Below are 17,369 nucleotides of genomic sequence, written 5' to 3'. Positions count from 1 at the left end.
CCCTGATACAGTGGGGAAACGTCCCATTTTCCAGACTGCTGGTGCAGAGGCCACATGAAAGCAGCCCCTTCCCTGCAGTGTCCCGCTCACTGGCTTGCCCAGGAAGGGAAAGAAGCAAGCCTGACCCTGGGGGATGTTCAGTGCTCTCTTTTTGCTGCTCTGGAAATTTGTTCCTTCCTTTCTTATCGATTATAGCATTTTCTGGAGCTGATCTGGTGCTCCAGGCAGGAGCTCCTCTGTAGTATAAAGGAGGAAGCTAAGCTGATATCCACTGTCCTTTCCTTTCCCCCCAGGGGGAGGGTGTGTATCAAGCTCACTGGTGCTCTCACAAGTAGCCATTAATCATATTTAATTGACTCCAGCATGTACGACACCACAGATCACTGATTTTTACTGTCTTCTCAAAGACTGATTATATGTTGCTGTTCACCACCAAACCTCCCTGGTGCTCTCCTGGGTGGCCCTCACAGAATAGTGCAAGTGATTACTGTCAAGATGTAAAATGCAGGGAGGCATTTTCTGATTCATTTTCAAGACACACATATCCCAAGCAAATTCCATCCTAATTATGAAATATTATATTGGATGAGCTACTTAAAGTACAGTGTCACCTTCTTATGATTTGTTTCACCACCTTAACATCTTGAATAAATTATTTTTTTTCAAGCCATGCAAAAACCCTCCACCATGAAATAATTTCCACTCAGTTGTTCATTTTATTTTGAATGATTAATAGTTCATCTTTGGTCGCCTTCTCGGTGATGTCTTTTTCACTAATAGGACTTCAGGAGATGTGAAAAATAATTTTAAGTTATAGGAGAAAGGGCCTCATTGATATATTATTTTGCTAATAAATTGAATACTTTAAGTGTAATTATTGGGGAAATTATTTGGCATATAATATTTTACTATAAAATCGCATATAAGTGTTCTTACCCATCTCTGCTGTCAAAGAGAAGAGGTGGCAGAATATTTAATTGAAGCCTTTTTTTAAAAGTCCTTCATTAATGAAGGAATTTCAGTATCAGTGGACTGCCAGGGCAGACAGCTCAGAGCCCCTGGTTTTTCTGCAGCAGAAATGCTATCATTGCCCCTCCAACAGATTTAAAAATAGAAAGAGGGAGGGAAAACAAAGCGAAACAGGTGTCCATTATTCATGACCAGTTTGGACATCCATGAGCTTCTTTTTTAGAAGAAACAAAGATTCAAGTATAGGATATAGCCCCGAGTGATTTTAAATGATTTTAGTAAACATTTTTAAAACTTGATTACTCAACTAGGGAACAATAAAAACTCTCGAGACAGTCCATGGGCAGACATGGAAACACGTTAAACTCACACAGAAAATGAACTATTCAATACCCGTGAAGGTCAGTTTTTCCAACTTGTCATGCACGCTTGTTTCATTTTTAAAAAACACAAAATTCAGTGTTTTAAAATAAGAACCAATTGTATTGCTCATGACTAGGTTGGCAGTTTGAACAGGGCTCAGCAGGAATGGCTCTTCTCTGCTCCACATGGTATATAGTGGCTGGACGACTTGACTGGGGCTGGACACCCAAGCTGGCCTCACAGGCCTATCGCCTGGGGTGCCTCTAGTCTCCACATGGTCTTTTGCTCCAGCTGGACAGCTTGGACTTCTTGTCCTGGTGGCTGGGCTCTCCTCCCACAACAGCGGAAGGGGCAAGTCTTCTTAAGGACCAAGCTTGCAAGTCTCCGAAGTCATCATTTCTGCCTCGTGGCACTGGTCAGAGCCAGCCACAGAGCCAGCTCACATTCAAGGGCCTGGGAAATCGGTCTCCCCTCTTCCTGGGAGGAGCAGCATGTACACCCACAGAGGCCTGGGGGAAGATTCGGGCGTCTACGTGTACAACCTACTACAATTATATTGTGTCATAAAATGGCAGTATATTTTAGGTTGAAAAAACATTACTTAATGCACAGTTGTCATTCCCTGCTCTTCTCCCCTTCCTTCCACAGATGCCCATATATTATTACCCATCTGGTCAGTACCCTACCTCAGCCACGCAGCAGTACCGGTCCATAGCCTCCGTTCAGTACAGTGCCCAGAGGGGTCAGCAGGTGCCGCAGACAGCCCAGCAAGCAGGTACTTGGAATCCGTCTCCCACTTCCTCCACTGACCAGGTTTTTTTGCACATAAATCTCTCAGCTGCTCTCTCGGGATGAGCATTCAAGCGTGGCAGTTTAAATCAGCTCGTTGCCCTTACCCAGGGGACATAATGGGGCCTTTGATTAACTCTGTGCGGAACCGTAACAGGTACCAGAAGGTGAAGCGGGTCACTCCAGCATCCAAGGCGTGCATGCTAAGCGCCGTCTCCGTGGATTACTTTAGGATCCTCTTAGCTTGTTTTGAAGCAGAGAGCCAGCCACACCCCTATCTTCATAGTTCATATCTTTTTTTTTTTTTTTTCCTATTTCAACTTCAAGAGAAGTCTTCCCCCGTTCCTACGGCTAGGGGACCCCAGTAGGTTGTTTCTATCCCATCCTACAAAGCCCTGTCTTTAGAAGAAGGCCACTGACACTGCAGCCTGTGTCCCGGTGGAACTCTGACTCCATGGCTCACTTTCTCGAGGGCCACCCGCCTCGGCCCGGAGCTCGGCAGCCGCTGTGCAGTGGGAAGGGGGGCCGATGCACTGTACGAGAGTGAATAGCAGGTCTCACAGTGAACCGGTCTCTTTCCCTACTGTGTCACACTCCTAATGGGATGCCGCTACCCAGAGAGCAGCAGCAGCCCAGCAGGGCTCAGTGACCTGTGCTAGGGGGAGGTTTCTGTCCTTCCTGCTGACCACACTGCAGGGGAAACCGCTAATTGTCTCGCCGAAGACTGCCAGACGGGGGACCCCGCCTTCCTTCCGTAAGTAGGTCCTGCTAGGGCCCGTGCCCCCCGGCTGCTCATCCGCGCCTGCTCCCTCCTCCATCACCCGACTTCCGCACCGAATACGTGTGTATGTGTTTATAATACCTACAAATGTATGTGTGTAAGAGAAACAAAGATGTACTGTTTTTATGAGCTGTGACAAAAAGCAGAGTCCTTGCCAAGGACCAATACCAATAACTGCCACCCTAAGGATACTAACGCTGACACTGGCAGCATTTTGTCAGATGGGAGCGATAATTGAATTCCTCTGTAGCTTGGAGAGCTGTCATGTTCTCTAGTTTACCTCATGGCTGTTTAACGTCTGTGGGAGAATTAGGCAAATGTCTAGCATCCAACCAGACCTTATCTCATTTCAACACTGTGTTAGTTTGGGAAAGATTACATTTTGACCTCTGAATTGACCTTGCGCTTTTTCATTAATAAGAACACAAAAAGGTTTCAAATTATTAGCTATTCTAAAAAGAGCATGTGGTGATGTTTTCTCTGATTGTTGGAAAAAGTTATCGTCTCTATCATGTGGTGGTAACTGCGCTATCTGTTTAGATCTATACTGTAGTAATGTGTTCTTTGCATTGTGCACCATCTTATTTTGTTTGGCTAATATGCATCAAAGAATTAACTTATTTATAATCTTATAGCTTTTGGTCCAAAGGCTACAGGGAAGTTTTCCTTTTGGTTCCCAGTGCCTTTAGGAGAAGAAAGATGCGTATAGCTAATTATATAAATACTTTGAATTTAGTTTAGTGCCATCGTGTAACAAACAGTTCTCTGAACAGGTATTTCGGTCTTGTGTTAGAGTATAGTTGACATATAGCAATGTGATTACACACGACCTGGAACCCACTAAACCTGCGCACTCTGCGTCCACGTGAGGGGCTGGGAACGTTGGATGAATGTGTTAACCAGGCAACAGACTTAGATTAGGAACAAGCCTCAGGTTTCCACGGACTTCACGTCTGTGTGTCCACACAAGGGAGAATACATGACATTTTTTGCATGTTTTTTCAAAGAGTGGGAGTATTTACGGATGCAGAAACCACCCTCCCCATCTCAGAGAGCTCTAACTGGCCTCAACCACGCTCGGTGGCAGCCCGGTGCCTTTGACTGATCCCATGCTCCCACCTCCCCACGGAAGTGCCACCCCCAAGGCGAGATAATGACACTGCAATTAGAAGAATGCATTCTGAAGCAGTCTCATGCTCGAAATAGAAGCAAGAGCTCAGGTGTGCAGGAAGCGAGTGGCAGCGAATGTGTTCTTGTGGGGGCTTGGGAAGGTGAGGAAAAAAAAAAGGATACATGAACAGTATTTTATCCAGACGTGAAACATCAATATACACACTTGGACTGAGACTTCTGAGCTCCTAGTTCTTGTGACCATCGCAGGTGACAGCAGACCTAAAACCCAATGCAGTGTTGAATTTACTGACTGTTTGAATCACCTGTGCTAAAAAATCCAGGTAACCCAGCTCATGCAGTGCCTTGTGACAATGCATGGAGGCTCCTGGTCCTGTTAGCGGGCGGGCCTTCTGCTGAGTTCAGTGACACTATTGGAGACTTTCCCCAGGGACATGGCAGAGTTATTTGGGGGAGCAACTCTGTCAGTGGACTATCTCGTAGAGGAAAGAGCCTGTCTGGATAACTATAACGCCGTATTTCCCGAAGGAGCTTGAAGAGGGCCCCCTCTATCTTTAAGTTGCCCTGGGGCCTGTGTGGGCATGGCACGCCCCGCAGCGCTGCCCACCCCCTGCCGTCCTGCGCCCTGGATCCCACCCTCTCCCACCTTCCGCCGGTGCTGACGCCAGACTGCATCCTAGCGATTGCAGCTGTCATGTGATTTAGCATTAGAATGGGATGCGATTTGGTGAGCTGAAGCCAACTGAGATTTTAATCCCAATTTGCTTCTCGGCCCTGTTCTTAATCTTTATTTAATTACGATGGAAAAGTGTTTCTTCAGAATTGGAATTGCTGTAAGTTACTGCATCTTTCTGAAGCCTTAGCGAATTGGATATTCCAGAGTTGATAAATAGGACACTTGAGGTACACCGAGTGAGGGGTCATAAGGTCCTCCTCTGGGTGGCTTTGCACCCTTTCCCCTACCAGTGGGTGATCAAGGTGCTATGTACGTGGCAGAAGAAACTTATACTGGTGGTAATTATAAAGAAAGGCCATGAATGTTAAGAAATTTTGGAGAAACTAAATGGTAGACTTGCACAGTAGTATTTGAATTTTGTAGCTACCTATGTGAGGAAAATTAAAACCTTTAATATAGAAATGTCTCTAGTGGAAAAATTGAGTATTGTCAATTTGGCATTAGCAGGTACCCCTAACAGTGAAGGGGTGAGAGTTTTCCTTATGAGGTAACTGTTGATTTATCGATAACCCAAGACTCCATAGAAAGACAGGTTATAGCTAAAACACACACAATGGTTTTCAAATCATTCTGGCTTTGAAAGACTTAGACGTGAGAGTGTCTTACTTGAGAACAGATTTTGCTCAGTGGTCAACTGTTGAAATGAAGTGCTGAGAAACAAACCTTTCATTCCTTTGTGTTTAGATTTATTTTAGTAGTCAATTATCATACCACACCTATGGCGCTATGGTTTTACTCTGTTTTTAATTTTTAGAGGACATTTATTACAGCTGGAGACAGTGAACAAGGAAGGGCCTCGGGTAGAAGGAGCAAAGGAGAGGGAGTGGGTGGGGAAATGCACCTAGGCTGGGCTGCTTTGGCTCACTAAGGAGTCAGAGAAAAGGGGGCCTTGGGGGCAGGGTCAGGGGCTTAGCCCAGGACAAGCTGCCCATTGTTTTTACTCTTGATCCATAACATCTTTAAGACCACAGAAATGTTAACAATAAATATATCCACCAAGAGATCAGGATCTCTCACGGGCCAGTTGCTAGGCTAAGTATTTACTGACACTGCAATGTTTAATCCCCACCACAGACTTACAAGGGAAACATTAGCTATCAGCGCTCCTGATCTACAGACAGGTAAACAGTTGCTCAGAGAGGTGAGAGAAGTTACTCTGCGTCGGGCACCCAGGTGTCAGGGGTTTTAAGCCTGAGCGTTAACCACTTCATGCTAACAGCATAAGCACAGTTACTGGTTTTGTCTTTATCGGCTGGCAGGGATGATCACATAGAAATTTGCATGTTGGAACTAAATAAGCATGCCCATGTTGCAGAAGCAGATGACATTTAATTAATTATTCAAATGCACAAGTGGACTTGACAGCAGAACACATCAGGAACCCTGGACTTTTGCTTTCCGACCTACCATAGGCTTCCATCTGCCTTTCCAGAGCTGGACGACAGCAAATGGCAGAGAGCGGCTGAGACCCTGATGCACAAATTATACATTGGAAAGAGGCAGGGGAAGAATTCATCTTAGACAGTGTCTCCAACTCCAAATTCCCTTCTCAGTTTGACTTAAAAGGAAATACATGTTGCTTCATTCTTGTCTCTCCAAAATCTTGGACATGTCCTAAAAAGCAGCAAAAATGTGCTTGTAAAATCCTATACGCATTTATAAATGGGCATTTGGGGATGAATAAATCATGGTTTGGTATCAGAATAATACTGGCCTCATAAAATGCACTGGGAAGTGTTTCTTTCCCTTCTGTTTTTTGAAAGAAATTGTGTAAAATTGGTGATGATTTTTTTTTAAATGTTTGATAGATGATTCCAGTGAAACCATCTGGGTATGGAGATTTTTAGAAGCATTGTTGTTTACTTTTTATTTGAAGATGATTTCCAGAGCTTTTTAATTACGAATTCAATTAATTGTGGCTCTAGGACGACTCAGATTATCTGTTTCATCTTTGCTGACTTTTGGTGGTTTGTGGTCATTGAAGAACTGCCCACTTCATCTAAGTTGTTGAATTCATGAATGTAAAGTTGTTAGTAGTGTTTCTTTATTACCCTTTTAATGGCTGCAGGATATGCTGTGATATCATGTTTCAGTCTTGCGACGGATGATTTTTAAATTCTCTCATTTTATTTTTGTCATTCTTGCTGCCTTCATCACTTTCATGAATCTTTTCAAAGGACCAGCTGTCCGTTTCCATGGTGGTTTCTATTGTTTCCATGTTTGTTGGCTTTTGCATTTACCTTTACTATATTCTTCCTTCCACTCACTTTAGGTTTATTTGGCCCTACTTTTTGTGGCTTCTTGAGGTGGCTAGAGTATTGATTTGAAACCTCTCTTTCCTCATGTAAGCATTTAGTGCTATGTGTTTCCTTCTCAGCTCTGCTTTAGCTGTGTCCGCACATTTCGATACGCTACATTTTCATTTTCATTCATTTTAAGTTTTTGAGATTCCTTTTTAAACTATGGATTATTTAGAGATGTATTGTTGAATGCCGAAGTATTTAGAGATTTTCCTGTTATATTTCCTTTATTGATTCTAGACCGATTCCATGACAGTCAGAGAACATAGTCTGCATGGTTTCATTTCTCATAAAATTGTTGAGGTTGGTTTTATGGCCTAGGATTTTGTCTCTCTTGGTGAATATTTCATGAGCATTTGAAAATCAGGGTATCCCACCCTCGTTGCGTGGCACATTCTATACATGTTAATTAAAACCTGAGCAGTGGTTTTGTTGTTCAGAACTTCTATACTTTTGCCAATTTTTTACTTACTAGTTTTATCAGCTGCTGGGAGGTACCTATTCACGAATCCAGCTGTAAGACTTCCTAACGTCCTAAACCAAATCTAAGGCAAAGGTTGTCCCCAGGATCCCCGAGGACCCAGGATGGAGGGGAAACTTTGGAGTGCTTCAGAGTATGGTATTATTTGGTTCCCTTCCCAAATAAATAAGATGTGTTTCATTGCCTAAAAGAAGTTAGAAACATTCCATAGACATAGCCTAGGAGGGAAGGCCCTCTGACCCTGTGTAGCTGATATATAGCTGCTCCTATAAGCTGCTGCTTATATTGATATTACTTTAGGTGTCAGTAGAATAATACTGTAGATAACTGTTTAAACAGAAGATCCAACAGCTCTGCTTTCCTAATGGACCAGAAGGTTCTGTCTTTCTTAAATATCATGAAAATAGAAAAATAAGAAAAGATGGCTGGAGAGCAGGAAGGGCCAAAAAACACAGAACTTAAGTGAATCTTAAATTAGATTCACTTATAACTGTAGTAAATCATTTGGATTCTGAAAACTGTGCAGATGCCTCTCACCTCTGCCTTTTAAAAATCGCCCCCACTCCCACCCACCTGCTGAATGATCCATTTCGGTAAAAGCCAGTTTTATAGAACATTTTTTTCATGAAAATGTTTGACTTTTCAAATTGTAATTCGGAAGGAAACCATGAAAAGGAAACCTTAAGAATGTATCATATTGCAAAACCTCCTGCGGCCTCCTTAAGCCCATGCACTCGACCCTGACTCTGTTCCCCTCCGGTCTCTGGGTTGAGTACGTGAGGCTCGGAGCTGCCTTGCAGCAGCAGGGCTGGGCTCTCCCGCAGGGACAGCGGTGAGGTCCCTAGGCTTTCGGAGCCTCTTTTCGGTCTCTTTTCACTTATATTCAACAGAAACCTCACTTGGACTTGCTCTTACGCTCCGCCCAGCAGCTGTCATGAGCTCTGAATAGCAGAAATAGAAATGGAGTTTAACGACTCAGTTTTGCAAAATAAGGAAAATAAAGGTCTACAGAGCTAATGAAAGAGTTTGGAACAGCAGTGCGACCGATAAGATCCGCTCACCTATAGGTAGTGGGGCTTCCTCCTTGTATCTTAAATTGCCATTCCCAAATTTGATGATTTTAATGAAGACTTATTTGTGTAATTATTCTACACGTAATTTTCTTACATTTTAATATTCAAAAGCCTATTAATACATATTTTTTAACTTGAGAAAAAAATGCATTACCAATAGTCAACTCAGGGAAGCTTGACAGCCCCGAGGAAGTGGCTTATGCTCTGGGCGTCCGCATTATGATGTTACTAAAAGCAGAGGGGGGAATTAGCTAAGAGTTACATGAGGATTTAATTGTCTCATTTCTGTTAACATCAGTGGGAGTCACATGGATAAATCCTCGTGGAACACGCTGTTCTGAAAATATTAGTCTAGAAAAGGTTTCTATGGAAATGTTCAGACGTTTCTTTCATTAATTGGTCTAATTATTCCATTTACAGAAATGGGAAGGAAAAGTATTAAACTGAGATTATGGGAAAGGTTGAAATTATTAGGAGCAATAATAGGAATCCTGCTATTTTTAGGCCGGAGAATTGTACAGGTTCCCAAACCCAATATAGACGGCAAGGCTCCCTCTGTCCCCAGGAAGTTATAGTAAAAGCGGTTTATGCAACACATTTGTGATAGCTGCTCCTGCACTTCGCGTTTGCTGTAACTCCCGGTGTTTATGTTTTCATGTGTTACGTGACTGAGCACTGCTGGTGTGGTTAGGATTTCTGCTTTTCTGTAAAGATACGAAATGAGACAGATCATAGCATTAGCTGCTTGCATTGTATCATGCAGTAGAAAAGTAGAAAGCAGTAGCTTAAAAAAGGAGTTGGATTAGAGATGGTAAGGAAAGAAAGGTGGCAAGATACTCATAAAAATTCTGGCTTTTGAAAACTCTAACATGAATGTTTTCCCAAGAAGGCATCTGAATGCTTTAGAAAACTCGAAAGAACCCACACAACTTATCCCAAGTGTTAGGTTTACCCGATGAGTTAGTGCAACTAAAATAAGGAAAGTTAAGAATGTTTTTACTTTGTTTTCTCTCTTTTTTTATCTTCCATTTATTTCCTGTTGATTTGTGTCCAACAATTTCTGCTGTCAATTGTCACCTAGATCTAGGGGTTACCCAATTCTTCAGTCTCTTTGGAAGCACCTCTTTTAATTCCTCACGGTCTCCATTCCCATCCCATCCTCAAATCTGTTTTCTGTCTTTAATTACTGACTCTACACAGTTCTCTAAAGCTCTCCTTTTCCTTTATCTTTCTTCTTATATTGAACAGGCTTTCACCTCAGACTCTGGGTGCTTTTTGTATCATGTTTGAGTTGTCCCCATTTCCCCCTTATCAGTCTCATTTTTTTCCATTCAATACCCTCCTCTGCATTACGGGACAGGACGCTTCATTCTTCCAGAGACGCTCAAAATCTAACACTCGAGAGCTTACAAAGAATGAACTGGATTTCCCCACCACCTGGACACAGAGCTCAAGAGCGCTCGCTGGCTCTCGCTCCCCTGGCTGTCCCCAGGCCCAGCGAAACGTTAGCCCCCAGGGTTTGGGACTTCACTGAGAGAGTTGTAGTGATAAGAAAGTGAGGAGCATGCTGAATGAAGTTACTTTTATCTTGCTTCCCAAGTTCAAAGATGCAGTGGTATCCACATCAAAATGGTTAGGCTTTTGGCCGGCATTTAACGTGGTCATTTCCCAGGGCTTTGCTATTGCTTAAAAATATCGGTGTTCCAACTCTGAATGGAAAGCAATTTGCAGATCAGTAAATATAAGACACTACCCCTGAAGGGAGTAGCCCTGAAAAAGGCTCCTCTTTAAAATTCTTTCATCTTCCCACTGTCTTCAAACGTGCCTGCTTTCCACAGGGACGCAATTTAAACTCAGCCAGACCTCCATCTTCCCTTGCCCCTCTGCCAAACCATCAGCGTAAGAACAAAATTTGAGTCAGCCCCACCGGCTCTAAAATGCCACGGGCCCTCTGTCCAAATGAGTGGCACATGAACGTCCCAGTTCTGGAGCCAAGCGACAAGGACTGTAACCCGGGAAGTCTACTGGAATTTGTGTGCCTAGTAGAGTTAGTCTAATTCCTTTGTCGCGCAGTGACTCACAGCCCCTCTTTAGAGCTGATGGGGTCGCATGTCGGGTCACCAATTGACCCAGTTGTTATGCTGGATTCCACGGCAGAGGCATTTCTGCACATGCGTTCACTGGAAGAGCGTGTTAGCAACGTGCAAAAGCCGTCCCACTTACGCTCTTGTCCGAACCCCTAAAGCTGCGCCAGGCCTCCCGCCGTGATCTCATCCAGGTGCCGTCCACCGCTGTCAGCCGAGCCTCCCTGGCTGCAGTGAGGGTTTTGATGCCCTTCAAGGCCTCCCACCAACCCCCAAAGGCCTGCTAACGTCTCCCTGATTCCCACACCATTTCCTGGAAGGCGCCTAGAGATTCATTAAAATTGCATTTTTAACGTTCCCTCAGATGTTCTTACTCTCTTGTTTTTTGCAGTAGGTCTAGCACCATTGCCCTTTTTATGAGCTCTTGTGGGTTGTAACTGTTTCGAGGGGGAAAAAAATGGCAGAAAGAGGGGCCAGAATAGAGCCAAAAAATGCAGGATACTGTAGTGGATACACACGTCAAAGTATTGTAAGACTATGCAGGAGAATCTTTCAAGCTTAGCTCCAAGTGGGTTTGCGTGCATTTTTTCTCAAAGAAAACAATTTATAAACAAATGTCACTCCAGTGCTCCCCTGTGCATGGACGGCGCTACCCGAGTGCGCGGTATTATATTACAGGGGTCGGAGGGCTCTTTGGTGAATCTTGAGGAGACCTTGCCGTCCCCAGCTGAGACCACCCACGGCTCTCTGGTAGGAAAGGCGCCGCTTTTACCGCGGAGGTGAGCCAACGAGAACAGTCCAAGGGCAAGAGCTAGGTCAGAGCAAAGCTCCCGCCGTAGCTGAAAATCATGCGCCCGTTAGGGCAAGAGAAGCCGGTCCTCACGCTACCTTTTGTTGTTTCATTTACTGCGTGTAACTTTGTACGAACTGTGAAAACAACACAGTACTTGCTGTATTTTTTTTCTTAAAAAGACACAAAAACTCCCCACTACCACAGCAGTGAATTTTGTTTTTACCTTTTTTTCCTGCCTATGCATGTTAGACACACACCTGTATTGAAATCATAGCTCATGCCACTTTCTTATTAATGCGGCATTTTATTTCTTCAAAAGTCCTCATTATTTCATACTTGCATGTAAACTGATTCTTCCAACGTTTGACGCTATTTTTAAGAAGTAAAACTGTATTTGCAGATGGCATGCATGTTCACCTAACAGTTTCAAAACAGTTCCACAAAACTACTAGAGCTAGTAAGTGAATTCCACAGTGTCGCAGAGTATATCCTACAGGAGTTGTATTTTTATAGACTGGCAGCAAATAAAGGGAAAATTTTAAATGTCAATTTGTAATCGTATGGGACGTGACTTTAATAGCAATAATTAATCACCCCACTCCCAACCTCGTAGGTCCAGGGAGGACTAGGGGATGGCCTCTGTCACGGGGGACCCCCAGAGCCTTGGAGAGTAACAATTACAGCAGGAGACGCTTCCCCACGTACTCTGCGCCCCTGGTTTCCTCTCCGGGAAGAAGCGCGTATTGTGGGGCAACGGAGGCTTTCCAATCTCTCGCTTACCTATAGTTCAGAATAAACTGTCCCTATTGGCTCTGCGGCTTCTTTCCCAAAACAGGGACAACTCCACAGAAGTTTCAGGGTGTCTTTCCTCCTTCTGTCAAGCATTTTTGTCTCTTTCATTTCCCATCATTAAAAATGACAAAATGCAAGGAGCGTGCACGCTTTTGAGTTAAACTCTACCTCCAGTGCCTCTGTGAAGGCGCCACACAAGGGAGGTGGTTTCCTTGGCAACAGGCATGTTGGAAAAACTCCCAGGGGAACATTTGCTCCCTGCTCCCTTCCCCGGTGCCCCTCGCAGTGCTGACTGCCAGGCGTGGGAACTACGCTTGAGACGGGAGCTGGTGCTCTTGGTCGGTTTAGCCACTGGCTGCAAGTCCCCGTGGCCAGCCGGCCACGTGCTCTGCTCCCCATTAATGAAAACAGTTCAGCTATGAAATGGGCATTTTCCATTATTGCCTTGAGCTGGTCTTTTCTAGACACTTAAATAAAAGGGAAATTGGGTTTTAAGAAGTGTGTGTGATTGTCCAGATGAACTGAATTTAAATGACTGGTAGCACTTAGTTTTACATTTATTTTTAGTCTCTGAAATTTACATAGAAAGTATTTTTTTAAACTCTGGCAGGGCGCAACGTCATGTTGAGTGACTACTGCAAAAATTAACGTATTAGTTTGGCAGAAGTTATGGCACACTTATTAAGTACGCTTCTCAATAAGTCCCTATAGCTCGAAAACTTAAAAATAGATGTGCATTTATAGATAGGTGAGTCTAAGAAGTCTAATTTCAGGGACTTCACTCAGCGAGTATGAGGATCAGCTGATGTGATTTTAAGCCTTAAGTGCTCACTGTGCCCCGGGAAATCAATAAACCCTATCAGTGGACCCAAAGCTCTACCTCTTCACAGGCCCCTCTCTCTCGCCCGCGCTTTCCCTCCCTCGGAGCAATGGTGGAGGGCACGCACACACAGTTGCCGATTTCTAAAGCACTCTGCGGCCCAGCTTTTCAGTTGCTGGAGGCTGTTTAGTGGACGGAGGCTTCATCTTCTTTTCCCTGGTCATCAAACCACTTGTTCATTTCAGAACATCAGAAACTTAAGAGTTTGCCAATAGACTAGTCTCTTATTCAGGAACAGGTAAGAGAATGTAAAAATGATATTTGTGATGCTGCTAGGGAAGGGCCGATATTGTTTGTCCGATTTTACTTCATTGCTCTTCTACATAAAATCAGTAACATTGGCAGCTGGCGGTGCACATGGACACAGGTGTGATACTATTCAGGTTATTAGTATACTGGACCCTCATCTGAAACTTTCAGGTCCTCACATAGTTTTCTGTTATTTTAATGTGTCCTTATTTCTAATAAATACTGGATTACAAAGGCAAAAAAAGCTAGGGAAAGAAAATACCCTTGACTACTTACTAACGTCCTTGATACTGATAGTGCCCATGTAAACCTCACACAGTAGGTACAGAGTCAACATGTCTGGAATGAACAGATGGCACAGCTTCATAAGATAATAAGACTAAATGTTGGAGAGGATCATTCTAAGTGTATAATTTAACCTTAAAGACTTTTATATGTTGAGGTTTTATTAAGTCTTAATTTAGCATTGTATTGATGGTCAGAAATTTAAAACCAGGTTTGGCCTACAAAGCCAAGTCTCTTTCCATCGTTCCTCAACATTCCTCAGTTCTGGTGGAAGGGTCCCTTTCCCACTGTCTCTCTACTAAATGCACGGATTCTAACACTCAGATAGACACGGTTTTCTGAGTCTTAAGTACTCTAGATTTTTGAAATAAATACTGGAGAACTGAACTATAGGCCTCAGTAGAGGACACAAATATAGGATCAGACAATTCGACATGATGGAGGAAGGCCCCTGGACATCAGTCTAAGATTGGTGGTTCTGTGTGTCTTTTCAGGAATATGATTACACGGCTAGGATTGAGGAAAAGTGTAAAAATTCTCTAATATAATACTTTGAGTGCATTAATCCCCAGTGATTCTGATTAATAATTCTCCCACTTGAACCATCTGGCCCCTCTTGGGCATTTCCATTTCAACTGAGCTCTTGGTAGAAAGTGGGTTCTTACATAGCGTTAGGACAGCCACTAAGAGAGTCCACAGCAGGTTGTGACTTAAAATCCTGTCCAAGACTGTTTTAACTTTTGTCAGTAAGCTAAAAAAATATAAGGGTGCTAAACTATAATAGCATTAGCCCATGTGAAATCTTCAATATATATTTGTCAAGAGAAATTATAACTATATAAGGTGCATACTTTTGCATGATAAATAATAACACTTTAGAAATGTTTACTTTTTATATTATGGCTTTGATCTTAAAAGCTGATGGCTTGCATTTTATATAGAAATATCCGCTGTGAATGACATAAAGTGGTATGGCAACAGAATTTAGCACAGTTGGGTGTTTTTTCATGTATTCTTTTTTTTCTCTCTAAGGCTGATGTAGGCCCCTGGCCTTCAAAGTTAAATTCGGATGCTTATGTGCTTTCCTCCCTGCATCCCTGAGGGGAGATAACCTCTCAGCACACAGTGAGTGATGTCAGGAGTTGACCTCAGAAAGGGGCACACATACATCCCTAACTCCAGGTTACCCTCTCAAACATAGTTTTTTATCGTCGCAAAAGAGGTCAGTAAGAACACAGAATTACTGAGCAAAAAAGGGGAGCTGGGGTAATGTTTTTTGGAGTAAATAGTTTTAGTTTTCCATTTGCATATATACATGCAAATCTATGGTTGTAGAGAGATAAATGCAACTCTACCACTTTTGCTAAAATTATAGCTCTCGTGTTTGTATATGAAATATAGAAATCCACAGATAGATATAGGTGTAGATACAGATATAGATACATGGATATACAGATGAGTCTATAAAGGGTTTGAAAATACTTGAATTATGGCAAAGAGTTTCCAAAACCTCTTGACTTCTCGGGATCTGAAATAATTCTCTATGTTCTCTTGATGAAATACAAAGTCACATCACAGAGTTAAAATCATGAGAAATACATTATTGTCTCATGTACGCATTATTGCTGAAGAATTAAAAATTGCTTAGGTGAATTTATTTTAAAAAAGAAAATTATCCTTTTAAGTAATTAAACTTAAATTCTGCATAGAAATGGTGCAGAGTGATTTCACTTTCCCACCTTACCAGAGTATATGCACTGAGCATATTATCTCTTCTCACCCTAAACACCCCTCAAGACTGCAGACCGCAGTTCATTTTCTCAGTTTACATCTGTCAGCATGTCAGATTCTAAGCAGGATTGCCTTGGCCCTATTTTTTTTTCCTTCAGCTCTGATTTGCATGGAAAGGGTGATAACATAGCTTGTTAGAAACATGTCTGACATTGATTCTGAGTGATAGCTGAGCAGCTTAGCTAAGAATGGAAAGCACAGGGTTTAGCACAGAAAGGCTGTAATGTGTAGCTCACTGGGTCCTCTCTCTAGCCCTGGGTCCTTCAGTTTATTACCTAAGTGAAAAAGCCTCAGTGTCCTGAGCATCAGTCACCAATTCTTCTTGTCAGTGGGGCAGAGCAGGGATAGTTTCCCTTCTCGCCAAGGAACAAAGCTCAGCCACTCCAAGAAACAAAGAGGTGACATGAAAATGTGAATGCAAGTCAAATGCTTTTCAGTGCTTATTAAATTAATTGAATGTAAGTAGTTTCCTCCTACTGAGATACAAAATGAGAGAGAAAAGATAAAAATTTGTTCTTTTAAATAGATCGGCCTCAATAATGATTATATATAAATAACGTATCCTATATAATGGAATGGTTAAGAATTACAAGGAGCTCGATTACCGGGCTTCAAACCTCCCCCTTTTATAGCTGTGTGACCTTGAGGATATGACCACTCCATCTTGGTGTTCTCATCTGGGAAATGCAGATAATCCTAGGACGAGCTCATTGATGATTCAGGGCAATAGTGAGAGCGGATTACTTAGCTATAGTGTTGTCACTGAGTAAGGGCTCGATACCCAGATAGCAATGCATGCTGAGTAACTGTAGCTCTGGGTACCTCATGGGGCCTGCAGAAGAAATGGACGGGACTCTGAAGACTTTGTACTCTTTCCTCCTTATGGGGAGCTTCTAACATCCAAGGAAGTAAAATGTTCCATTCAATCATCTTTCACTAGACATTTGACTTTCCTGGTTTCTAACTCTTGTCACAGACCTAGAGTCATGTTTTAATTCTTGAAAGAGAAAACTGGGCATTTTGGATTTTTGGGTAAAACACAGGCACATGGTTCTGCCAAGTGCCATTCTGCAGCCAATTTGTAAATCTCCAGCAGTTGTAGTTTTAATAGCACACATGCTTAAGGTGATGTTGAATGCCTATGGAGGTGCCAACCCCTTTATTAATGAAAACAAGACAAGCTTTGTTATTTTTTTTTTTTTAAAAAGCCCTATCACAATATAAAACAATGAGGTACTAATTTGTTTCCTTGCCTACCCTAGAGGCCACTGCGTGTGAGGGATTATCATGGAAAACACATTCTTGCTGTAATTTGGAGCCTGTAGGCATTGGATGTGCCAATTGCCTTCACTTGGATCTGGTCTGTAATTTATCATTGGAGTGTCCTACCCTGCTCAAACGCGCCCTTTGTGGGCAGAGGCAAAGCTAATATACTTTCCAAGTGTGTTTGAATTGCTTCCATAAATCACAGCTGCCACTGTAAGCAGTTTTATCATTTGCCAGAACAATAAGTTATCTTCATGCTGTATAGATCCTATGCTCTCCAAGACTTTTATTTGTGTAAATCATAATGCATCATAACGCATTTCCTAAAATGAAATTAGGAAGCTCATTATATACATATATTTAAGATGCAAGGGCGTATTCCGAGGAAATAGTGTAAGCTCACCAAAAAAATGGGGCAATTTTTATCTTGTGTATTTTATAGCAGCAATTTATTATTTACTTATCACTTTAATGATGTGGGCGTTAAATACTTGCAGTTGGGGTTAAACTTCATTTCTCTCTCCATTGCTCCAGTGTCTGGGTGAAACCAGCTCGCAAAGATATAGGACTAAGCATACATGGGTCCTGTTGGGCCTGCCAGGTATG

The 17,369-nt window shown here is 42.7% G+C and overlaps 1 protein-coding gene across 1 annotated transcript in view; it reads left to right on the top strand.

Moving 5' to 3' along the window:
- The window catches only part of ARPP21 (cAMP regulated phosphoprotein 21), a 92,152-nt gene that overhangs the window by 49,944 nt on the left and 24,839 nt on the right, over positions 1 to 17,369 (top strand). The window contains exon 18 of the mRNA XM_087824877.1: positions 1,981 to 2,107. Coding sequence (XP_087681003.1) covers positions 1,981 to 2,107 — 127 coding nt within the window. The remainder of the gene's footprint in view (positions 1 to 1,980; positions 2,108 to 17,369) is intronic.

The sequence above is a fragment of the Miniopterus natalensis genome, chromosome 15 (genome assembly GCF_054644295.1).
Source record: "Miniopterus natalensis isolate mMinNat1 chromosome 15, mMinNat1.hap1, whole genome shotgun sequence".
Taxonomy (NCBI): Eukaryota; Metazoa; Chordata; class Mammalia; order Chiroptera; family Miniopteridae; genus Miniopterus; species Miniopterus natalensis.
Note: the sequence above shows the minus strand (reverse complement) of the source record. Positions and strands in the feature narration are given on the sequence as shown.